The 25,525-nt window shown below is 47.7% G+C and overlaps 1 protein-coding gene across 1 annotated transcript; it reads right to left on the minus strand.

Annotated features, from left to right (window-relative positions):
* Positions 1-132: 132 nt before the first annotated feature.
* On the minus strand, positions 133-24,435 carry gys1 (glycogen synthase 1 (muscle)). Its single transcript, XM_064314587.1, has 16 exons — positions 24,247-24,435; positions 16,852-16,970; positions 16,152-16,333; positions 12,866-13,057; positions 12,097-12,282; positions 11,176-11,320; positions 9,972-10,089; positions 8,924-9,044; positions 8,176-8,282; positions 6,953-7,012; positions 6,314-6,506; positions 4,902-5,028; positions 4,394-4,489; positions 3,977-4,140; positions 3,544-3,624; positions 133-2,818 (listed from the first exon to the last, which is right to left on the minus strand). Exons 2-16 carry the CDS (start codon positions 16,967-16,969, stop codon positions 2,519-2,521), a joined length of 2,190 nt encoding a protein of 729 aa, XP_064170657.1. The 5' UTR covers position 16,970; positions 24,247-24,435; the 3' UTR covers positions 133-2,518.
* Between the last annotated feature and the right edge of the window lie 1,090 nt (positions 24,436-25,525).

The following is a 25,525-nucleotide window of genomic DNA, read 5'->3' on the forward strand; positions in this document are numbered from 1 at the left end:
GTTTTAATCCTTCAAGCGGGAGGACTGGACGGGCGCCAGGCCCAGAGCCCGTCTGCCAAATAATCACGTCAACGCAGGTGTGCACACCGAATGCATTTGTCCCTGCTGAGGAAACACCGCTCGACTCGCCGCTGTTAGCACTTCGACTTTATTTTCAAGTCATTCGGAATACGACAGCAACACAAACATCGAAACCCAAGCAGTTGAACGTACACAGTCTCAAACAGTTGAAGTAAATGTCGGCGCAGTTGACGTTAACTGCTCTCTCTCTCTCTCTGTCCACCCCGCCCTCCTGTCCATCCTCCGACAGCCGCACATCCCTTGGCTGAAAGCCGTTTTCAGAGAGGGTGACTCCCGCGCCAGCTTCTAAACTGGTCCGTAGGACACAGCAATGGGCAAGTCGGCGCTCACAAGCTCACGCAGACACAGCGATTCTCACTAATAAAGTGCGCTAACACACACGCGCGCGCGCACACTCGACGCTGCCCACCGACGAGAGTTTGCGGCCGGTTTGAGGGTCCAGACTCTAGGCTGTCTCGTTGCTACAGTGTGGGACGGGACAACCGGGCTTATGCACTTTCAGCTAATCTCTGCCAGTGTGGCGGAATTAAAGCGCTCTGACTGGACGTCTGGAAGGACCACGTGATAAGGCACTCTTTATTACATGCAGCATGGAGAGATGTGCTTCAGTTTAGTGCTTCTCAGAAGAAAAGGCAGCAAGCTTTCTGGCTACGTATGGCACCAAGACCAGTATGAGGACCTCCACTCTGCAGTCATCTAGGATGGCAACGAGCCTTAATACTCTCAACTGTGGGAGGAAACGGCACCTTCCTAATCCAAAATCTAAAGAGTATATACTTCAAGTACAAATTTTTTATGAGAAGTATCAGCACACTCATACATGCCATTTTGTTTATAGGACATTTATTATAAAATTATTTACTGCATGTAGGAACTGCATATTTGTAATAGACAACGAAAACGTTTCTTAAATTTTGGATTTTTAGTTTGTCCCTCCGTTTCCACGCGGTGTTTTCAGGAAACGCGGGCGGTGTCTGGGGACAGACGGCAGTGGACCCTCACCACGTTTCCCCAACAAACCGCAGCAGCATGGTTGTGCTGCAGAAACAGCCCGTCTGTCATGGATTTAGGCGGCTCAGTGCTGCCTCCTAGTGGCTCGGAGGTGATAATTCCTCACTTACAGCAATCAAATGTGCTGTCGTACGGTTTTTTAACGTGGTCGCGGTGAAGTCAAACTTTGCTCAGTGTCAGGAATCAAATGCGCATTCCTACGGTTTGTAACACGCTCATGCTGAGGTCAAACTCTTCTCACGGTCAGTAATCAAACTCAGTCTTACAATTTGTAACACAGTCATGCTGAGGTCAAACTTCGCTCACTGTCAGTGATCAAACTCACGGTCTTACGGTTTGTAATGTGATCGTGGTGCGGTCAAACTCTTTCATGGTCAGGTGCGTTCCCAAAGCCTCAGAATTGAGCAGCACAGGGATTTTCTCAGAGGCGTAACAACGGTGACTGCCTCTCTACTGAAAAACCAGGGTTCCAACTGATCAATCAGGCTCAGGTTGGGAAGTCACTGGTTAAACAGGTTAAAGACAAACAAATATATTATTCTATCTCACTATATCTATATTTAATAAGTTAACTTCTCCTCCTAGTTCAATGTCACTAGACTGACTTCAGGATGAAAGCATAAAACAGTAGTTTGTGTCTCTACACATAAAACAAGAGTGTTGATTGATTTCATGTGCTACGTACATGGTGGGGTTTTTTGTTTGCATAGACTTCATGGCTCTCTAACACTGTAATACTATGGTTTCCTGCACTTCTGTAGGTCTGCACAATATATTTAATTGTGGTTTATAAGCATAATGAGAATAGTCAGAGCGATCTTTCGACTTGTTTTCTTTAACCGTACCTGATGCGGAAGTTACTGAAAAAACACATCACATGGTCACAAGGCCTTGCTGCTGATTGGCTGTCTTATCAACACCCAATACATCTCAGTGATGACGTTTTTTTTTTCCCCTGAAGCATTCCACATGACTCCTGATGTTTGGCTGTTTACTACCACATCCAGGTATGATTAAATAAATAAAAAATGAAAGAATGCCAAAATGTTCCATGGTGTTGACTATTCTTATAAAAACTGTGATTAGATATATTGTGCAACACTACATTGTAGTCCTGTGTAAAATCACTCAACTGTAACATGTGAGCCTGAATGCTGACTTTTCATTTGCTTATGGGTGTGTGTGTGTGCGTGTGTGTGTGTTCAGTTTTTCTTTCTGGACAGCGAGCTAGGCTGGGAGCTAGTGTATATGTGTGTGTCTCTGTGTGTGCGTGCGCGTGTGTGTATTTGTGTGTGCGTGTGCCTGTCTGTGTGTAAGTGCTCAGTTTTTCTCGCTGGACAGCGAGCTGGGCTGGGAGCTGGTTTGTGTGTGTGTGTGTGTGTGTGCGTGTACGTGTGTGTGTGTGTGTGTGTGTGTGTGTAAGTGCTCAGTTTTTCTCGCTGGACAGCGAGCTGGGCTGGGAGCTGGTGGTGGAGCTGGGCTGGGAGCCGGGGGGGCTGCTGCCGTCGGAGACCGGGGGGGGCGGAGAGAACGGCAGGCTGCTCTTCCGCAGCGGGAGGGAGAAGGGCTGGCGGATGTTCATCCGGTCCTTCTCCGCCTCCAGTTCCTCGTCGTACCGCTCTTCGTCGTCGTCATCCTCGGCCTCGCTGTGGTGCGGGGAGGAGTGGCGGGACAGGGCGGGGGAGGGGGGCACGGAGGACGGGCGGGGGTAACGGAAGCCCTGAGTCTGTGGGGTGGGGGGGCGGGGAGGTCACAGTCAGTTAACCTTGTAACCATGCGCGCAGTGGCTAACACAACACACAGCAAACATCTGTCATCGCCACGGAAACCTCAGCAAGTTCCAAAACCCTGGCGCTGGCCCATCGGACCGGAAAAACGTGCAGCCCATCTTCACCTCACACTGACCCTACACAGCTCAGTTACACATGCCAGCACTCAAACTTCCTGTCTACGTGTGTACCCAGGCCTCATTAACGCTAACACAAGCTAGCGCTCAGTAGTCATACATACACTTCCTGTCTACGTGTGTACACAGCCCTCATTAACGCTAACACAAGCTAGTGCTCAGTAGTCATACATACACTTCCTGTCTACGTGTGTACACAGCCCTCATTAACGCTAACACGCTAGCTATACAACAACACCTGCGCTGGCCAGCACCTAAACACAAGCAGCGCTCACGTGTCACTACACTGCTGTCACGTGACACAGCCCCATTACGACAGCTGCAGTCATCAAACTTCCTGTCTAGTGTGTACCGGGCCCATTAACGCTAACACAAGCTAGCGCTCAGTAGTCATACATACACTTCCTGTCTACGTGTGTACACAGCCCTCATTAACGCTAACACAAGCTAGCGCTCAGTAGTCGTACATACACTTCCTGTCTACGTGTGTACACAGCCCCCATTAATGCTAACACGTGCTAACACACACCAGCGCTCAGACTTACAGAAGCAGGCTCATCGGGGTCATAGCAGTAGGTGTCAGGGAAGGCTTTGGCCAGGGCCATGTGACGGGCTGCAATATAGAACTGAGGGGGGGAGGGGGGAGGGCACAGGTCAGAAGATCAGAATATTGTTCTCACACCCTCACACACACACACACACACTCCCATGCCTCCCACCCCCCCTCACCCCCTCCCCGCAGCCCTCCAGCCCTCGCTCCCTGTCCCTTGCCCCCTCGCCCCCCTTAACCCCCCCTGCCCCTCGCCCCCCTCTGAGCCCCAGCCACGCCCCCTCTGACCCGGCCCAGGTAGCGCCAGTCCAGCAGGTCGCTGAGGCGCTCGGTGCGGTTCCTCTGGATGATCCGCTGCCCTGCCCCTCTGCTCCCCCCGGCCCCGCCCCCCTCCTGCCCTCGCCCCCCCCGGCCCCGCCCCCTCTGACCCGGCCCAGGTATCTCCAGTCCAGCAGGTCGCTGAGGCGCTCGGTGCGGTTCCTCTGGATGATCCGCTGCCGCCGGCTCTGCTGGCAGAACTGCAGCAGGAAGGAGGTGAGCTGGTTACACGAGTCATCCACACCCCGGTACCGCCGGTCCAGAATGTAGATCCCTGAGAGAGAGAGGGGTAGGGGGGAGAGAGGGAGAGAGAGAGAGAGAAAGAGGGACAGGGGGGAGAGGGAGAGAAAGGGTAGTTCAATTGAACTCCAATGTAAGTTTTGTCCTCGTTCTTCTTGCTAATTCTGCTTTCAGAACAAGCACTCACTGAACGTGACTGAGGTGGGGGGGGGGTAGATATGATTTAGGGAGGAGGCAGCGGTGCTCTGACGGGCCTCAGTGAGGAACAGGACAGCTGAGGGACCCACCGTAAGCGGACGGGTCCGCAATGTGCTCCTCCATGAAACAGCCGAAACCAGACAGGTTAGTGGAGATGGAGGGGATACCCATCACCGTACACTCCGCTGAGAGAGAGAGAGAGAGAGAGAGAGAGGGGGGAGAAGAGAGGAGGGGGGGAGAGGGAGACAGTGGGGGTGAGAGAGAGGGGAAAGAGAGGGAGACAGTGGGGGGGAGAGAGGGAGAAGAGGAGGGAGAGAGAGGGGAGAAAGTGGTAAGGGAGGAACACACACTGACTGATCATACACACACACAGTCCACACAAACATACACATACAGTATACACACATATAATACACACACACACAAACATGCACATTCAGTACACACAGACAGTATACATACATATACACACAGAGACACACACAGTCCACACGAACGTACACACATACAGTATGCACACGTGCAGAACACACACACAAATTGCAGAACACACACACACACACACACACTCACACACTGCACTGTGTGAAGACTCACCTGGCGTGTAGCCCCAGGGCTCATAGTAGGAGGGGAATACTCCTAAATGACAGCCCCTCACAAACTCCTCATAGTCCATGGGGAGGAGCGGGGAGGTGGAGGACAGGAACTCCGGGTGGAAGATCACCTGAACAGGAAACAGGAAGTCACTCCAGAAAACAGCCAATACAGCGAGGAGAACTGGAGTCAGCCTCCATCACTGTCAATAAACAGAGCTCAAAGTACCAAAAATGTCTGATTATTTCAGGGCTTACGTTTCCTGCTAACCTTAAAGCTAACTTTAGCCTTAGCTTTCCTTTTGGAGAAGCCAATGTTACATGGCTGTTCTTTGACTTGGTTTTGCAGGGTGCTATAAGGCTGTGGTTCCCAACCTCAGTAGAACCCCTGTGTATGCTGGTTTGCGTTCCAACCGCAATTGCCATGCCAGAATTTGAACAAGTTGTTCATTTTTCTTAATTATTGACATTGACACACTGCAGGTTTGGCTTGTTATCATTTTCTTTGTCTTTGAATTCTTCATTTTCTTCCAGATGGCTAGTTTTAGTGGCCAGGTGTCCACACTTTGACCAATTAGAAGCCTATTGACTGACCTCAGTCTTTAATTTGATCCGTTAAAAATAACTTACCCTTTAACGTAGTTTTTTTGCAACGTAGCACAATAAGCACAGTATGGACATTGGAATTTTATTCTTCATGGAACGCTTAGCTATTTCTTACATAATGTGGTTGAAGAAGTTAAATGATCCCTCTAAACACAAAGAGCACCTAACTAAGAAAAATTAACAACTCGTTATAAATTCTGGAACTGCATTTGCGGTTGGAACGAAAACCAGCACACGCATGGGGGTCCGCTTCAGGATCGAGGTTGGGACCCGCCGCTATAAGGCATCGTAAGGCCTGCGTTCCGGCAATGTCACCTTGACTCGGCAACTGGGTCACACGGCACTCCGAGGCCTGCCCTTCTCCCAGTCACGCGACAGGAAGCGCGGCTTTATTTAGCCACGGGTGTTAAACGGCTCGTATTTCAGAGGGCGCTATGAGCGCGTTAGCACTGCTGGAGAGGATCACACGGTTCGGATTAGGGATGCGCAGTAAAACTGGGGTCAGACCGGTAGCGCCTGATAACAGCGTAAACTATTCTGAATTAGCACCATTCGCCACGTGCTGAAATTATGAACGATATGATGTGTTTTAGGGTGTGATGCGGGTTGGGTTTTGGGGTGTAATGCAGGTTGTGTTTTGGGGTGTAATACGTGTTGTGTTTTAGGGTGTAATGCAGGTTCTTTTAGGGTGTAATGAGAGTTGTGTTTTGGGGTGTAATGCGGGTTGTGTTTTGGGGTGTAATACGTGTTGTGTTTTAGGGTGTAATCTGGGTTGTGTGTTGGGGTGTAATGTTTGGGTCGTGACCACACCTTGACCCGGTCCGCTGAGCTGTTGAACAGCCCGATTCGGCGGATGCAGTTGAGGATGGGGTCAGTGCTGTCCTCCAGCATGTTGTGGGTGCAGATGGGGGGCTGACACTGCCTCTGGCTCCCAAATATGGCCCTCTTCATCATGGTGAAGTCCTCCTTATCCAGCATCTTAGACACATCTGGCAACTGACCCCTGAGAAAGAGAGAGAGGGAGAGAGTGAGAGAGACAGAGAGGAAGAGGGAGAGAGGGACAGAGTGAGAGAGGAAGAGAGAGAGAGGGAGGGAGAGAGAGAGAGAGAGTGAGAGAGGAAGAGGGAGAGAGAGAGAGAGAGTGAGAGAGGAAGAGGAAGAGGGAGAGAGGGAGAGAGAGAGAGAGCGAGAATGCAGACAGATGTATACATACTTTATGTACCTCACATAGGCAATACCAGTATATACAATCGCTGTTTTCTCAAAATTTAAGTGATAGTTCTCTCAAAATAGATTTTAAAATACTGTTCTGTCAATACAACATAAAATGAACTGAAATAAGAGCCTTGAGAAAATTAGCCGTGTGCGCGAGCGTAGCTCCACCAGCGGCGGCGTCACTGGCGTATCGCCGTAACGGTGGTAACGGCGGTAACGGGCGGCGACTCTTACCCGAGCAGCGACTCGTACAGCTTGTGCCCGAACTTCTCTTTCACCGTGTGCGCCGTGTCCCTGTTCGTAGAGAGAGAGAGGGAGGGAGAGAGGGAGAGGGAGAGGGAGAGGGAGAGAGAGAGAGAGAGAGAGAGAGAGAGAGAGACACGCTGATCACAAAGCCGTCCGACCCCACGCGCTCCTCATTGCTTCCCTCCTGTCAGAGCTCTCTGCGTGTCAGCCATTTTGGTGTCAGCCATGGGCGATATGGCTCAGGAGGTAAGAGCGTGTCGAAGTGTCCTTGAGCAAGACACCTAACCCCTAACTGCTCTGGCAAATGAGAGGAATCAATTGTAAAGCGCTTTGGATAAAAGCGCTATATAAATACAGTCCATTTACCATTTACCATTTTGGGGGAGGGCTTGAGGTTTCACAGCTTGACGAACAGCGATAAAATGCCATCGAATTTTCTATCGAAATGTACTGTTACCGTGTCCTTCCTTGCACTTTTCCATAAGACGAGACCTTACAAGGCCCCTGTACCTCTAAACTATGACCTAGGAAAGTTGGTACTTTGTATCTCTTGTACACGGAAAAACATCAGGTATCCTTTACAATCCGCCTGTGTGTCTTTACAGAATTCTTAGCACCTGACTGGATCTACTCATTGAATCTCGGATCTACAGAGTTACCGGTAATAAATAATAAAGCTCACTACTGTAATACCATACGAGATAATCATGTTAAAACAGAACCTCTGAGGTGCAAATTCACCAGGATTGGAATTCATTTGGAACACCGTTGTACTTTTTGTACTTTTGAACAAGCCAAAATACATCAAATTAAAGACTATAAACCATTTACTGAAGTTTTTATATTACTGTTGTCTTTTTTTATTGCTTATTTAATCGGCTACTCTCATTTTTTTTTAGCTAGAAGCTCTGCTTAAATGAACAATCAAACCAACCGTAAGTGAAATGTCCTTAGAACACTCATTATTCTTTTTTCAGTCGGCTTTTCCGAGCGACACACTTTCCTTTCCGTGATTGGCTATCTTTAGCCTTTTTGCAAATTGATTTTAATCCCGCCATTCTCTATATCAAACAGTTGTCCCCCAGACTCAGCAGTGCTAAGATCTGCTTTTTTGTCTGATTTTGAATTGTTTTTTATTTTTGAATTGTTTTTTACTGGTCTCACTATGGCTGAGGTTCTAGCGTGATTCTGTTGGCAGAGAGTAGCATTACCAGAGCTGTTTCCTGATGGCCTGCCCCTTCAGTGTTTCCACGTTGAAGTTGTTGGTTCTGGCGGGCATGATGAAGAAGGCTATAACAGTTACCTCACTGTGGTTCACCTGTGAGAGGAAAGGAGGGAGGGAGAGAAGAGAGTGATGGAGAGAGGAGAGAGGGAAGAGTGGGTTATTAAGAGAGAGGAACGATTAAGAACAAACCTCCATCATTATCTCCATAGTTAAATGCCACATATGTTTGCACTTCAAATGCATACATATGATCATATGATCATAAAGCAAAAGTTTCTAGGAACAGAGAAAACAAGCAGTGAAACTAGATTTGCAGTACAAACACAAAAATTCAACAAATCAGATTATGGCACAGACCTGGAGACACGCAAAGATGAACACAGTGCAGACAAAGATTCTCTAACAGTACAACGCAGTACAAACACGAAGCTGTACACTGTAATACAGACAGAGACAAAGTCACACACTACATGGCAGTACAGACAGACTCACACACTACATTACAGTACCTACAGACAGACTCAGACACTACATGGCAGCACAGACAGTGCAGTACAGACAGCATGGCAGTACAGACAGTACAGTACAGACAGCATGGCAGTACAGACAGACTCACACACACTACATTACAGTACCTACAGACAGACTCAGACACTACATGGCAGTACAGACAGTACAGTACAGACAGCATGGCAGTACAGACAGTACAGTACAGACAGCACGGCAGTACAGACCCTGAGCAGGTAGTTGAGCCGGGCAAGTGCCTCTAGAAAGATGTCGGCCCCTTTGTTAGAGAACTCGTATCGCCCGGCGATGAAGAGGAACAGACACTTGTCCAGGTTAAAGTCCAGGTGGCTGTGAATGGACAAACACGCAAGCACACGCGTCAGTGAGCTCCTCCAGCACAGTGTCCCACTACAGGCAAATTACACAGCACGGCCGGAACCTGCACACACACACACAAACACCGAACCCGCTGTGCTGCCTGCACCACACAGCGCCCCGTCTGGTGGCTTCTTATAGCAAAGCTCACACCAGGGCTGCTCCAGGGCTAATGTACACGAAGGCTTTATCTGGGGCTAGGGCAGGGGTGCACAACTCCAGTCCTGGGGCGCCGGTGTGCATGCTAGTTTTTGTTCCAACCAATTACCGTAGTTTTAGTTTTTTGACAGCTCTATAAACTAGGCTGGTTAACTCCTGGACTCGAGCCCAGTAAACTCTTTAGGATACGCTTGCAGTGTGCAGCTGTAGCTGGTGCTTATGCAGTTTTCAGATCAAGATATGATTGAGCTAACGGAATAATTAAGAAGAGAAGTCGGCGCAAAATCCTGAAACGGATCGGCCCTTGTTGTGCACCCCTGGGCTAGGGTAACCCAGGGCTGCTCCACAGTACAAATGGTACACCATAACATCTACACCTTAATGACTACACCATCATTCCTACACCTTAATGACTACACCTTAACGACTGCACTATAATGTCTACAACGTAATGAGTACACTGAAATTATTGCACCACAGTGACTACAACGATACGCTGATTTGCAGCAAGAACGACTCGCACAACGTGAGGCAAGGGTGCACATTCTAGAAAGAACAACATGCTTCCACAAGACTGAGGAACACCAACGATTGGTTGTTTAAAGATCCCGAGAAACCCACGCGAACTCGTGGGTGATCAAAGTTTACTGGCACTAAACGCCGTGATGTGTGCCCGTGCGTCCTCCGCACACACACACACACACACACACACACTCCCCCGCACACACTCGCGCTGGTTACCCGTAGAAGTGTCCCCGGATGAACTCCTGGATCCGGGCCTTGCTCTGGGCGTGGAGGTTCTGGAACTCGTGCACGGCCGAGAACTTCTTCACGTTCAGCCCGTTGGGGGTCACGATGTCTGCGAGGGGGGAGAGCGCAGCATGAAGGAAAAGCACTGTGCCGTACGCAAGAGGTTACGACTGTGCTGCACACTGTGCTGTATGCAGGGGTCATGACTGTGTTACACACTGGAATTAAGATTGACAGCTGCCACCAAGACTAAAAAAATGGTAGCCAAGCTCCAGCAGGGGGTGCTGTTCTACTTCTAAGCTGCAAAAACCAAAAAATGTCTATCTCAACAAGCACTTTAGCCTTATATTTAGACATCAAATCTTATTTCAATTACCCTTTGGCTAAATAAGACAAAAAGATTACCAATGAGGTGAGATAGTTTGACTCATTTCAAGATTTGTCCATGGGGTGAGGCAATTTTACTTGTCAAGCAAAAAATAACTTAAAACAAGCTAATGTTTTCGATTTGAGAGAGAGAAATAAGTTTCTCATTACAAGACTGAAACACTTGTTTATTGTGCAGTGCATGGCTGAGCTGCAGTATATTCTCCCGGCCCCCAGGGATCTGTGACTGGCCGCTGGCAGGCAGGCTGTACAGAGCTGAAGTGGGAGCAGAACTCATGATGACACGCCTACATGTTCGACAAGAGAACCAAACAGCCCTGCCAAACTCTCACTCCTGCCAAACAAACCATGATAATCCTGTGGGTTGGGATCCCTCTACTGGTCAACTCAAGTACTGCATGCTGAGACCAGCTACTGACTCACTCAGCACCTGTATTCAAATCAGCTCCACCTCAGCCACCGGCTCCTCCCCTTCTGAAACCATCGGCCAATCGCAGTTATTGGCTATCATAGGCCAACTCGTAATTCAAATAAATAGGGCTTCATTGGAAGGACAACCAAAGCAGGACCGCCAAAGCAAACAGGAAACATGACAGTCCTGCTCACGCTCACGTTCAAACTCACGCTCACGTTGCTCACTCTTCCCTCTCTGTCTGTCCATCTGTCTGTCTGTCTGTCTCTGACTCTGTCCATCTGTCTGTCTCTCATCCCTCTCTCTCTCTCTACCCTCCCCTCCCTCTCTCTGCCCCCTTCTCTCTCCCTCCCCCTCTCTCCCTCTCCCTCTCCTCCCTCCCCCCCTCCCTCTCACCGGGCTTCCTCTTGAGCAGGGCCTCAGCCTCGTGTGCGGTGATCTGGGAGACGGTGGTGAAGACGTGGGCACAGCGGGCGGCTGCTCTCTCCAGGCAGTACCTGTGGTAGATCTGCCGATCGCCCGCCTCCTTGTCCAGGTTAAACTGAGGAGAGAGAGGAGGCACACCCTCATAAATGTACTCACATACGCACAAGCTCACACGCTCACACACACGCTCTCACACACACATACACACTCTCACACTCACTCACTCACACACACGCGCTCACACACGCGCTCACACACGCGCTCACACACTTCACGCCACACACACACCGCTCACACACGCTACACACACGCTCACCACTACGCTCACGCCGCAACAGCTCCACGACACACACACGCTCTCAACATGCTCCACAAACGCTCACACACACACACACGCACACACACACAACACACACACACACACACACGCTCACACACACACGCTTCACAACACACACACACTCTCACACACACACACCTCCACTCACACATCACACACACTAACTCACACACACGCTCACACACACACACACACACACACACACACGCTCACACACGCTCACACACTCACACACTCACACACGCTCACACACTCACACACGCTCACACACTCACACACACACACACACACACACACACGCTCACACGCTCACACGCTCACACGCTCACACACACACACACACACACACACACACACACACACACACACACACACACGCTCACACACGCTCACACACACACACACACACACACACACACACACACACACACACACACACACACGCTCTCACACACACACACACACACACACACACACACACATACACGCTCTCACACACACACACACACACACACGCTCACACGCACACACACACTCACACACCCCTGTACCTCGTCCAGCTTGTTGTAGAAGTCCACGTTTCCCGCGCACAGGTAGCGCCCCAGCAGGGTGGCGTGGGTGGTGAAGATGGTCGCCACGGGGAGCTGCCTGTGGCGGCACAGCACCAGGCCCAGCCCCGCCAGCCACTCGTGGAAGTGCGCCAGGACATGGGGGGGGTCCTCGCACTGCGCTGCGAACTGAGGGGGGTGTGGGGGGGGGGGGGTACATATCCACTGTCAGGTCACTTCTGTGCATTAACACACTGGGAGCACAGTCAGTTACAGCAGTGCAGAGGTGGACAATCCAGGGGTCAGAAAGTAAAAGTCCTGCCATGTATTTCATCCAGCCCTGAACTCAGCCAGCTGATTTAGCTCTACCTCCTGGCTGAAGAATGGTGCTCATTAGCAAAATCCTGGGATGGACTTTTACTTTCTGAACCTGGATTGTCCACCTCTGCAGCACTGTATGTGCATTATAGCGCAAACTGTTTGGTAAATAGGGTGGCAGTGTAGTATAATGGGTAAGGAGCTGGCCTTGTAACCTAAAGGTCACAGGTTAAATACTTGGGGTGTTGTTGTACCCTTGAGCAAGGTACTTAACCTGCATTGCTTCAGTATACATCCAACTGTATAAATGGACAATGTAAATGCTATGTATAAAGTTGTGTAAGTCGCTCTGGATAAGAGCGTCTGCTAAATCCCTGTAATGTGATGTGATGTAAATCGGTTGCGTTTCGAGCGCTGTGAGCACGTTCCCCTCGCGGCGTTAGCGGCGGCTGACCTCCCCCAGGAGCCAGGCGGTGAGGAAGCCGAAGAGGACGGCGTCGTTGGCCTCGCGGTCGAACCAGGGCACCCCGATCCCGCAGGTCTCCCACAGCTCGCTCTTCCACTTGTCCAGGGACCAGGCGGTGAAGCCCACGTCAATCAGCACCACGTAGGGGCTGCCCTCGATCAGCCAGCGCCCAAAGTACACCTGGGGGGGCGGGGCAGGGACGGCAGATCAGCAAGGGGGAGCACTGCGCATGCAGGGCACTGACGCCCAGTGGCACCAGAACAAGTTTTGAAGTGGTGGGGGGGGGGGCTAGCAAACTGGCAATGTTGCAATGACGTCATGATTGACAACAATGTCCCGCACCTTGGTGCAAATAAAATTATTAGCAAGCCAATTAGCTGTACGGTACATGACAGGTTCACCTTTATCAAATCCAAGCTCGCTGAGCACCGAGCTGCAAGCACACTTGAGTGGCTAGCTTCACGCTTTGTTTACACGTTGTACAGTAATGCGGACTGCAACCCAGCGGCGCAGCCAGAAATCAATATTTGGGTTGGCTGTAAAAAAACTGGTTAGGCCAAGAACTGAAGCACATGGCAAACCTACAGCATAGACTACACACACGCTGCCAAGGTCCTCACGGACATGGACGTTATTCAACAAAACGTATGTGAAACTCAAAATATAAAATATAAAATTGTGCTGAACATTTCTATTTATGGTGATATGAAGCCGAACCTCATGTCAGCTAACTAATGAACTGCGCAGAGCTTAGCGAACTAGCTTGCGGTTTGGTCAACGAGCCGATTCAGCCCATCAAAGATATCGCTTGCTAGCCTGGGCAAAGAGCCGAGGCTAGCAAGCCTTTTTTTCTTCTAAATTTCTCGTCCTGTGCAAACTTAGATTTCTCGATTTCCAGTTTCATCGTGTGCATTTTTCTGCATCCTTCACCCAATGAACGATGGAACGGTGTATAAAAGGGGGGTAACTTTAACTTGAATATTGGGGGAGGGGGTTGAAATGCATAGACTTCAAGAAGTACAGCCCTCTCTGGGGGTCCTGGGGCATGCACACGCAGAATAATTGTTTTTAAAAGAACAGCTGTGAAATGATAATTTCTGGTTAATTATAAGAGGGAAATACTACAGATTACTGATCGGTAAGCCTGGGTCACGGAAAATATTGGCTGAGGTCCCAGAGCAGTCAAGGCAAAGTTGTAGAAAAATGAGGAAAACTGAAAAAAGCCAAATAAATCACATTAGCTGGAAATGACTGAAATAACACGTGCAAACTGTAGCAACAGTAAAAAGTGCCTGGCGTTTCTAAAAAAATCGTGGGCAGTTGCCCGCTATATGAACAGCCTACGAGGGAAATACATAGATAGGCTGGTGCATTTACTCGCTTACTTTGGTCCATCACGGAAAGAAAGAGAATGTTTTTCACCTTTAACGGAACGCTGCTAGAGACTGAGCATGCTCAGATCGCACGACTAAAATAAAACATAATATATTGTGAGGGTCACTGATCGTAGAAAATTGAGAGTCAATATTATGTAAAAGTGTACCTGACGTGCAAGGAGAATTTAGAAAAGAAATTATGGTGTGGAAGCTCTGAATCAGGTACAATCCAGCATTAACTTACCTCCATAAAGGAAAAGCAAAAAAAAAAATTATTATTTATTGTTAGAAATCACAAACTCACTCAAAGTTGGCTCTCTGTTTAACTAAAAATAAGATAGGGAAAGGCCGTTGAATTTAAAACCACCAGCAGATAGAGGGAGAGAAAGGAACAGTGAAAGAGGGGAAAGAGAGAGGGCATGAAAGAAGGAGAAAGCAGGAGTGAGAGGGGGAGAGAGGGAGGCAGAGAGAGTGAGAGAAAGAGAAGGAGAGAGCAGGAGAGGGAGAGGGAGAGGCAGTTAAGCATTAAACCCAGCCTCCACCTTCAATAGCACAGGAATGAAAGAGAAGAGGTAAAAAGGTAAGATAATACAACAAAGGAACCGCAGCAAAACAAAATAAAGCACTGTTTATCTTCACTGAACTCCTACTCAACTTTAACCCCTCTCCACTCCACAGAAGTCATATAAATACTTCACGTAGCAGGGACCGAACACGCTGACCCTGATTCGACGTTGCCAAGTAACGGCACCGAACGCGCCAGGATTCATTTGTGGAGAGGGCCGGCTTACCTAAAGCTTGCCAAAGTGATTTTTTCCCCCCCCAATTCATTTTTGGAAACAAAAGTTTAGCCGGGCTGTTTCTCATGGGACACACAGAAATGACTCGGGGAAATTAGGAAAGGAAATAAACAGCACGGAGAAAGCGATAAAGGTAAACCCTCCTGTCCCCCCCACCCCCTCCCCACACACACACACTTGAATATGCAACTCAGTGCAGTTTTAAAGCTCCTCACAGACAACCAATCACTCAAAGCACTACAGGAATTGTGGGCCGAGGCTTCGAGAGCAAGCCTGGGGCGACGGCGGCGAGGAAGACCTCCCTCGCTCTTCCACAAACGGCGCGATGACGTCAGTGCATTCCTTCGGTCCCTGAGCTCGTGCGCTGAGCGTGACCGTCTCAATAAAGCTATCCGGGTTTGAATTTGAGCGAGGTGTACGTGCCATCGGACAGAGAGAAGCCCTGGGTGTGATTACACAGAGGGAGAGGGAGAGAGAGAGAGAGAGAAAGGGAGAGGGAGAGGGAGAGAGAGAGAGAGGGAGAGGGAGAGAGAGAGAGGGGGAGAGAGGGAGAGAGGGAGAGAGAGAGAGAGAAAGAGAGCCCCAGATATCACCCAGAAATAGACGTGGTGTGAGCGGCGGTTGTGTGTGTGTGTGTCACTGATACAACCGCTAACCTTTAAAGCGCACATACCAGCTGGGTGACCTGGGTGCTTCTGGGAAAAACAGACCGGGGTACAAAGAGCAGCGGGCAACAGGGAGGAGGGAGAGGGGCGGGGTACGGGGGGGCGTGGCCAGAGCCAGGGGGACAGGGGGCTTAAATTCCACAGCAGCCAGAGAGGAAAAGAGCAAGAAGGATCTGTGGATGACCTCTGGAGGTCATTCGAGGGCCTGTGTGTGTGTGTGTGTGTGCGGGGTGTGTGTTAGCGAGTGCATACGTGTGTGTGGTGTGCATGTGTGTGCATATGTGTGTGTGTGTGTGAGCGAGGGTGTGCGTGCATGTGCATGCATGCATGTGTGTGTGTCTACATTCAATAATTTGTGTGTGTGTGTGTGCGCATACATGTGTGTGTGTGTGTGTGTGCGCATACATGTATGTGTGTGCGTGCGTGTGCTGACCTTGCACCCGCTGCTGTTCATCTTGTCGATGGTTCTCTTCAGGGCGGGGTTCGTGGGCTCGATCAGCTCCACCTGCGTGCGGACGTTGCTCTCCGTGTAGGGCCCCACCAGGAAGTAGTTCTCCCCCCACTCCTCGGCAGTCAGCCGCGCTTTCGTCTGGATCACGGTGTAGATCCCGCCCACTGAGGGAGGGGTCAGGGAAAGAGGGGTCACTCGCAGGGTCATCAGCACTTCTCAGACCGGAAACTGTTGAAACTGTTGTTATTGGATTCAATTTTATGTGAATAGTCGCATTGGCAATGCCATGTCAAAGCACCCTCATTTACAGCAGGTATATCTGAACTGGAATGTGAGAGAGAAAAAAATCTTTTTTTTTTTTAATTAATTTTTGTATAGTTTTCTTAATTATTGTTAAATTATATTTTCACTGTTTCACCAAATTTACACTTTACATTACACCTGCTAACATACACAAATACCACTCACACACACATATTTGTACTCTGTTCATATCTTTATTGTTTGTTGTAGCTACGCTTTGGCAATATGTATATATATGTACGTCATGCCAATAAAGCTTATTTGAATTTGAGAGAGAGAGAGAAAGATGGCGATAGTGTTGCTGGATGTGTCCCTGCGGGGTGGAACGGAAAGAGGGCGGGGGGGTGGGTGGGGGGGGGGGGTTCCGGGGGTCAGGTACCTTTGTTCGCCACCTCCCAGGCAATCTCGAACAGCACGCCATCCTCCAAGTCAAACTCCTCGTCCCACTCCTCCAGCCCCGACAACGAGGTCACCGAGAGGCTGCGAGCCAGAGGCATGCTGGGAGAGAAAGATCACACGGACGGGATCAGCGCGTCGCCGCTCGCGTTCTCCGACCGGAAACCGCCGGAGGCTGGCGCTCAACGTGATTGGCTGATCCCTGGAGCGCTGGCCCCACCTCCCCACCCTGAGCGAGCGGTCCGCTCCAACCCCCACCCTCTGCTCGGTCAAACCCCCGCCCTGACACAACCTGGAGGCCACACCCTCCTGATCTGCATATTAACATTCCTTTCTTCAGAGAGGTCAAAATCAGAAGGTGGATTAAGTGTGCCTCATTTTTCAGATTATCACTGGACAGCAAATATATGTCAGTTTCCTTACTGGATAACCACATTTGCAGTCCAAGAAGGCCCAACTTGGTCTATCATGGAGCTGCAGTTCAGCCTCCCAACTTCTATATGACTACTGACCTTCCCACGACCTTTGACCCCCATTGGAACCCCAAAGGTAGTGGAGAGGTCAGCAGACATATAGCAGAAATTGGGATTCTGGACTGCAGCTCCATGATTGATTAAGTCGGGCCTTCATAGCCTTCGGGCAAATCCTAGCGTACAGAAATCTGGAATCAGTTTAGGAAGAACTTCAGTTTTCGTCAAGCAAATGCCTTTTCTCCATTAACATTTCACAGTCTTTTCTTACCATCACAAGTGGACTCAGCATTTAAGTTGTGGCACAGAAATGGCCTTGTTTTTTTCGAAGACCTGTTCACTGACAATACGTTTGCTACGTTTGACTTCACATGTGAAGAGAATAACATCCCCGGGTCACACTTGAATTCATGCAAGTTCAGAGTTCCATTCTTCCCACGGACTCTCCCAGTACATCCGGTACATAATGTTCTGAATCTCAACCCTAATGAAAGGGGCTCGATTTCCCCAGTCTATGCCGTGATTCAGCAGGCTAAACCCCCTCCCCCCCGGGCCAACACCAAAAAAGCTGGGGAGCTGGTAATTGGGAAGGAAACCTCGGGTCATGTACGGGCAGGCAGCCTAACACACATCCGGACCTCACCTCTCTGTACAAAGCACAGACTACCGCAGTTCAAAGTTCAATCAAATTCTATTTGTATAGCGTATTTCACAGCAATTTTCACAATACGCTTCACAGACATCCCTGGCCTAGACCCCCACAGGAGCAAGCCTAAAGAAACAGTGGCAAGGAAAAACTTCCTGTGGCAGATGGGAAGAAACCTCGGAAGGAACCAGGCTCAAGCGGGGATCCCATCCTCCTCTGGTCGGCTCAAGTTGCATTTCTACTTGAGAAGAATCTAATCATACTTTATTTCAAATAAATGTGTATTAATGTAGGCTACCACCCTACGTGGTTAAAAGCGTTGCTCGGGAGTAGCAGCCATCCTAGTGTCTTGCTATGGTATGCGCAAAGCCCTAGCCCTAGTCCCAGCACTAGAAACCCCGATTGGACGAATATCGATGAATCACAATCTTCAGTCAAAACCATGCTTACTTGAATGAGGTTTGCTACTCCTGGGCTAGCTAAGTCTGCACACCCGGTGACCTTTCTCAGAAAAATACTGGGTATCCCTGGACCGATATGCCGTACACACCCCAGCTAACATGGAAACAGCCGGATATTTACACTGACTGTCCGGATACGGATCCATTAACACTGACATCACGCGAGACGCCATCAATAACACCGTCAATACATTACTGCGGCAGGACCCTTCAGAGTGGAGGGGGAGAGAGAGAGAAAGAGACAGACAAGGAGAGGAGAGAGGAGATGAGAGAGAGAGTGAGAGAGCGATTTTTTCCTACTTATTAGGAGAACACAAAAAATGCATCAGACTAGTGGCAAATTACATCACAGCTTGCCATAAACAGAGGGACAACCAGTGAGCCTATTTGGGTAAGCCTATATGTCCACGTATATGTTCATGTGTTCAATGGTGTATGTCCTTTATATGTTCTTTTCTGTGCTTTGGCAATATAAGTTGTATCTTGTCATGCCAATAAAGCATTTTTGAATTGAAAATTGAATTGAAATTGAGAGAGAACAGACTATACACCATGGCCGATTACCTGACCATGGTGACAGATAGTAAGCAGAGAAAAACCTTCACAATGTACTGACTCTGTGAGCACAGCCTGGGCATCAAATAAGGCCGACACAGGCAGACCCGGCTGCCCAGAGAGGACAGACTGTGCTCACTGTGCTCACACTGCAGTCAGGGAGTGGTGGAGACAGAGCTGCACTTCCTAACAATGTGTGGAACTTACCAGGACAAAAGAGAGAACTTCTACCCCAAATTAATAAAAACATGCCCAGAATTTGAAACTGTAAATGACCACCAAAAGCTACCCTAATGATTAGGAGAACAGAAAATGTATTGGACTGGCTGCAAATTACATAACAGCTTACCATAAACAGAGGGACAACAAGTGAGCATATTAGGATAGGCCCATACTTGTCTGTACACCGTTTGTCTGGATTTATGACGATGCGTTCCTTTGTATATGTTCACTTTTGTGCTTTGGCAATATAAGAAATATCGTGCCATGCCAATAAAGCATTTTGAAATTGAGAGAGAGAGAGAGAGAGAGAGGGACAGAAGGAGGATGGGAGAGAGAGAGAGAGAGGAGGAAAGAGAAAAACAGTGAGAGAGAGAGAGAGCACAGAAGAGGTCAGCAGCACCAGCCAGCTCCCTGCCCCCACTCAACCGTTACTGAAAGGTACCTTATGTGACCCAGACATGGGACCCCAGACGGCATGGCTCTAGGTATGGGGAGGGGAGGGGGGGGGGCTCACCTACAAACGTGCAAATATGCGGCCTCATCAGACGGCTGCCAACAGCCATACATCAGAAAGAAGAGCGGCTGCACCGCGCCACCTCAAAGGACAGCGCCGTATTAATCCGCAGCGGCTAAAACATCTCGAAGAACAGCTCTACATTCCTCCACAGCCGCCATACTGTCCCAAAGGGCAGCACTAGATTCTTCCATACTGGCCATACTGTGAAAAAGGGCACCACTAGATTCTTCCACACTGGCCATACTGTCCCAAAGGGCAGCACTAGATTCTTCCACACTGGCCATACTGTCCCAAAGGGCAGCACTAGATTCTTCCACACTGGCCATAGTGTAAAAAGGGCAGCACTAGATTCTTCCACACTGGCCATACTGTGAAAAAGGGCACCACTAGATTCTTCCAGACTGGCCACACTGTCCCAAGGGCAGCACTAGATTCTTCCACACTGGCCATAGTGTAAAAAGGGCAGCACTAGATTCTTCCACAGTGGCCATACTGTCCCAAAGGGCAGCACTAGATTCTTCCATACTGGCCATACTGTGAAAAAGGGCACCACTAGATTCTTCCAGACTGGCCACACTGTCCCAAGGGCAGCACTAGATTCTTCTGGACTGGCCATGCTGTCCCAAAGGGCAGCACTAGATTCTTCCATACTGGCCATACTGTGAAAAAGGGCACCACTAGATTCTTCCACACTGGCCATACTGTCCCAAAGGGCACCACTAGATTCTTCCACACTGGCCATACTGTGAAAAAGGGCAGCACTATATTCCTCCAGACTGGCCACACTGTCCCCAGGGCAGCACTAGATTCTTCCGGACTGGCCATACTGTTCAAAGGGCAGAGCTACATTCCACACGGGGCAGAACTCCACAAACAGCCAATCACACTAAAGTGAATAAAGGCCCAAATATCCCTGCTGATAAGGGCATCCACCAATCAAACTCGCAACATCTATAAAAAGAACACACCGTGACCTTCGACCTTGTTGACAGCGCTAGGCATCGTCGCTAGTTCAAAACCGCGTTGCAGCTTTTTTGTTCTGCTTTTTTTCCCCCTTTATACAAGTAAAAAATGTAAAGGTGTAAATTTAAAGGACGCGACAGGCCAATTCCTGGCCCTGTCATCGCAGACAATCACAGCCATCGCCTGCTGCGAATAGCCTTCACCTTTAAACTGATAAAACGAGACAACCAAAACACTATTCCTTGACCGAGCAATCCTCGATATTAACTTTCAGAATTTAGCTATGTGATCGTGGATGATAAGTTCTGTTGAACAAATGTCTATTTATCCAACAGCAGTGTCACAAATTAAGTATGGGTAAACGCGGGTAAAACAAAGCCAATGTTTAACTCAGGGGGTGTAAACTCCAGGCCTGGGTGGGTGGGGGAGGGGGGGGGCACAGCGTCTGTAGGTATTTATGTTTCCTTTCAATCAACAGCCAACCGAGGCCTTGAGAACAAGGTGTGTGGACTCTTCAGCCAATCAAAGGCTTAAATTAATCACTTGTGCTGAAACATGCCAAAACCAGCAGATACTGTGGCCCTCCAGGACTGGAATTTGACACCCCCTGATCTAACTGCAAGAAAAAAAAATGGAGCAAAATGGAGTCATTTTAACAGCGATTCACTTTATGCTCGTCTGTTAAGAGCTGAGAGGTGGACAGGATACCGGACAGGTGGCCAGAACAACACTTAATGAGTAACTGGCCCATTTCAAATCAAAATAACTCTGATATCATAATGGATTCTGGAACTGCGTCCCCCACCGGAACACACTTTTCAATTTCCTGCTGAATGCTATGCACAATCAACACCAGACCTGGGTCAAATACGTATTAGTTTTGGATTCAAATACTTTTCTGTGCTCTATTGATCTTGCCTGATAATAATTGAGCCTGCCAATATGACCAGAAGGCAGGGTTTGCACTTTTTGAGAGTATTTCATTGGTTCCAATACACCAGACAAGATCAATAAAGCATAGAAAAGTATTTTAATCCAAAAAAATATATATGTATTTGACCCAGGTCTGGTCAACACTACAGGTAGACTGAACCTGAGCCTTGATCTATGCATTAGTAAGAGCGGCGAGCCCATATAGAGTTTGGAGGATCACAGAAGGCTATGCTACAATGAAGGTTGACTAAATAATATTAAGTATATACTGTGCATTACCACACAGAGAGGAAACTGTGGATAACAGGAGGGAGGAGAGAGTGTGACAGAAGGCCTGTTGCTCACATACGGGCTGAGCGTTGGGTTGGGCAGGAGCTGCTGAAAAATGGCCGATTGCTCAAGAGCAAAGCTCTGTCCCAATTTCCAGAAGACCCACCCCCCTTCCCTATTTCACCAATCTGAAGTAACTACTGACAGAGCAGGTCAGGTTCCTGCCGTACAGTCTTCACCTGTCCAGGCTTCACAGACCAGGCAAAGGACGGGACTTGAGAACTTTTAGGACTTGCGGAGACTAGCATGCGGACAGAGAAGGAGGAAGTTAACCCCGCCCACTTCCAGAGAAATTTAGACATCTACATTTAGTTTTTTTGTATGATTTTATTTTTGTTTCATTATAAGAACATGACATCCTATACATTTATCACACACAAAACATCCTAACATAAATACAAAACATCCATACATACCAAACATTACTAGACTTACATCAAAACATACAAATCCACATAATTGCTCAGTCCTACATACCTACTATATTTCCAAATCATACCCCCTATTCATTTTAACAACTCAGCTATCCATTACCGTTATACAGCCTCTTTTGCAAATTGACAAATTGTCGGTTTCATTTTTATCAGTCCTCCAAGAAAAAGAAAAAAAGAAAAGACATCTACATTTAGCAGACTCTTGTATCCTGAGGGACTTACACAGCAAACATTATTTTACATTCGATCCATTTATACATTCAAATTCAACAGTACTTTCACTGGAGCAGTTCAGGAAACTATGGAGTTACAAGTCCATTTCTCACATCATTATTCCACATTGAGACACAGAATATTCTCAGAGACGTCCTATTGTGTTCCTAGACACGGGATATTCTCAAATATATGCCAACTCAACAGTCACTCACACATGAATGCACAATTAGTAATGTACGCTGTTGCGAAACAGCCGGCTCAGTGAGAAGTGGTCGGGACTATACGCTGCAATGCGATTTACGACACTGCCCAGGGCAAGTTAAGACACCAGGACGAGAAATTAACGTTTCACATTCAGGAAGGACAAGGCCTTCAACCAGCGCCGACTGAAAGTGCACTCTGATGACACGACTCGCGGGGCTTCAAATCTATAAAAAGTAACTTTCCCCAAAGAACCACTGCTACTCTTGCTTGTGAATGTACACTATAATGGACGTCCTCAGCGTCTTAATGTTCCCATGAATAAAATATTAAGTGGTGGTATTAGCAATATGCTATGAAGATAATATACCTCTTAAAGACCTGCAGTGGTTACTGTACTGCAGACAGGACGGTCGGTTAAAGTATGCGCAATGTGGTAACTACACATTATTTAAACCAAGGGTTTTCAAACTCCACTCTGGGAACCCACTGTGTATGCTGGTTGCTATCCCTATAACCTCTGAATAGAAATAAGCTGTTAATTCTTCTTAATACACTTATTGTCCACTGAAGGAGGACTTACCCCCTTAATGTCATATAATGTCAAAAATAGTTAAGCATGCCGTTACATCCCAGGCCTTTCAATCAGATTACTGATGTTTTCATTTATTACGTAATGTGCTGCATGACAAACGGTCCGTTTAGAAAAATGTCACATTATTTAAATTGTTTAAATTGTTGACTGACAGGTGCGTGAGATCATCTGAATCCCGTGTGCTCAACGAATGGCGAAAAATAGAGTTAAATGATACAAATGGCAATGCGTCGCGCCTGTACTATGTTGGAATATGTGAAAACACAAAATAATTGTGCTACAGGTTGAATACGTGTTTTCAACAACCTCAACGGATCAAGATATTTGGCCGCGACAAAAAAAGCATGTACGGTTTGAAAACATTTTATTTAGATGTGACAGGCATCTTGCCTATCCGTGACGTTTTGCACGTAGACTACTCTTTAGTCTCGAAAGAATCGACTGAAATACTTTCTGTTCGCGCATCCAGGAACTAAAATCACTTCGAAAAACACATCCCATCACAAACACTCAGTAGGCACTTGTGAACCCAAATACGTACGCGCAGACGCACAAACGGATGACTTTACGCCACCAAAAAATAAACAAATACATAAAAAGAAATGACGCTATTATTAAACTCGTAGGCATATGCTAACACGTTATATATCGCTAAATTAAACTTGATCTTCTCAGTTAATTTTGCTCACAGAAGTCAGCTAAATCAGAACAGCAAATGCTACTTCCCATAAACGTTTAAACATTAACACGCAGGTATGCTCCCTATATTACGAATATCACAAATAAAACACGTTACAGTACGAAGAAACATAGAACAAATAACCATAATACTCACGTTGCGGTGCTGTTGCACTCCGGAGAGTAATGTGCAACCGCTAAGTAGACATCTGTTGAAGTCAATCAAAAATCGTATTCGTATCATGACTTGAGGAAAGAGTGGAGGCGGAACCCTGTTAAAGTTTTTTCGTCGCCCATTGGCTTATCACGTCGTATATTAAATGTAAAGGAAAACTTCTGAGAAGGAGAGACGGTCATGACGATTTTGGCCTCGCCTTACTATTACTATTAATGAGACAGTGTGTTGCGTCCATGGACTGCGGTTGTGTCAAAACCACGATTCTGACCACAGAACGTGGTTCTGACATAATCCAACAGCTCAGTTTTACTGGAAGAGCAAAAATGGGGGCGTTTCCCTGCAGCTTGATCAAGACATATATTGGTTCAGCAGGCGACCAAACACCGGCGGCGATTGGCTGAATTTCAGCGTCTATTAAAGCTAGGGTTGCTAGTTTGCGAACCGAACAGCAAAAGTGTAAAGTTAGAAGAAAAGGGCAAGCAGTTATTTTTAATAACTGTTTGGAGGTCAGGAAGGACTCGAGCGGAAAATACGACGTGACTACATGTGTAATATTAAGAGGTCTTGGCACACTCTTGCTCAGGGTGCGCGTGCGAGAGAGAGTTTATCTATCAGTGCTGATTTTCCTTTTTCGTGCACCCTAGTTAAACTGTGGGTCATAGGAGGTATTGAGGTGGGTTGCGAAATGCGTGTCTGGAAAATTATTTGCAGTACATGCGTATATATTTACACGTTCAATGTACATTCATCCATACAACAGTCAATTAAAATAGTTACCCGCAAAGCATAGCCTAGGCTATAGTAAATCACGGTATGCACATGCAGCAAACAAAAATTTAGACACTTCACAGAAAAAAATAATACGGAATTAACAGTTGATAAATGACAATATATTACCACGAATATAATTTTCCAATTGAGCCTAACAAATTAGACAGAACTTTTAACTTTAAAAGGGACGAGTACAGTGTTAAAACAAATCGTCAGAGTTTTGTATGCATATATGTATAGAGAAAAGCATTTTATGTCACCCCAAAAATTTAGAATCAGTTAAAACATTTTTATGTGAAGATCACAAAGTTAATATACATTCCACATTACTCGTAAGAAAGTAAAGAATGTTCAGTTAGAGATGTTAAAATAGGTTAATTATAAGGTCAACATGTTGATGATAATGGCATATTTAAACATATATATTATCATTTGTAGGCCTACTGGTGCTCACCTTCTTCCTAGGGTCATAATTACTTCCATGAAC

The sequence above is a fragment of the Anguilla rostrata genome, chromosome 17 (assembly GCF_018555375.3).
Source record: "Anguilla rostrata isolate EN2019 chromosome 17, ASM1855537v3, whole genome shotgun sequence".
NCBI lineage: Eukaryota > Metazoa > Chordata > Actinopteri > Anguilliformes > Anguillidae > Anguilla > Anguilla rostrata.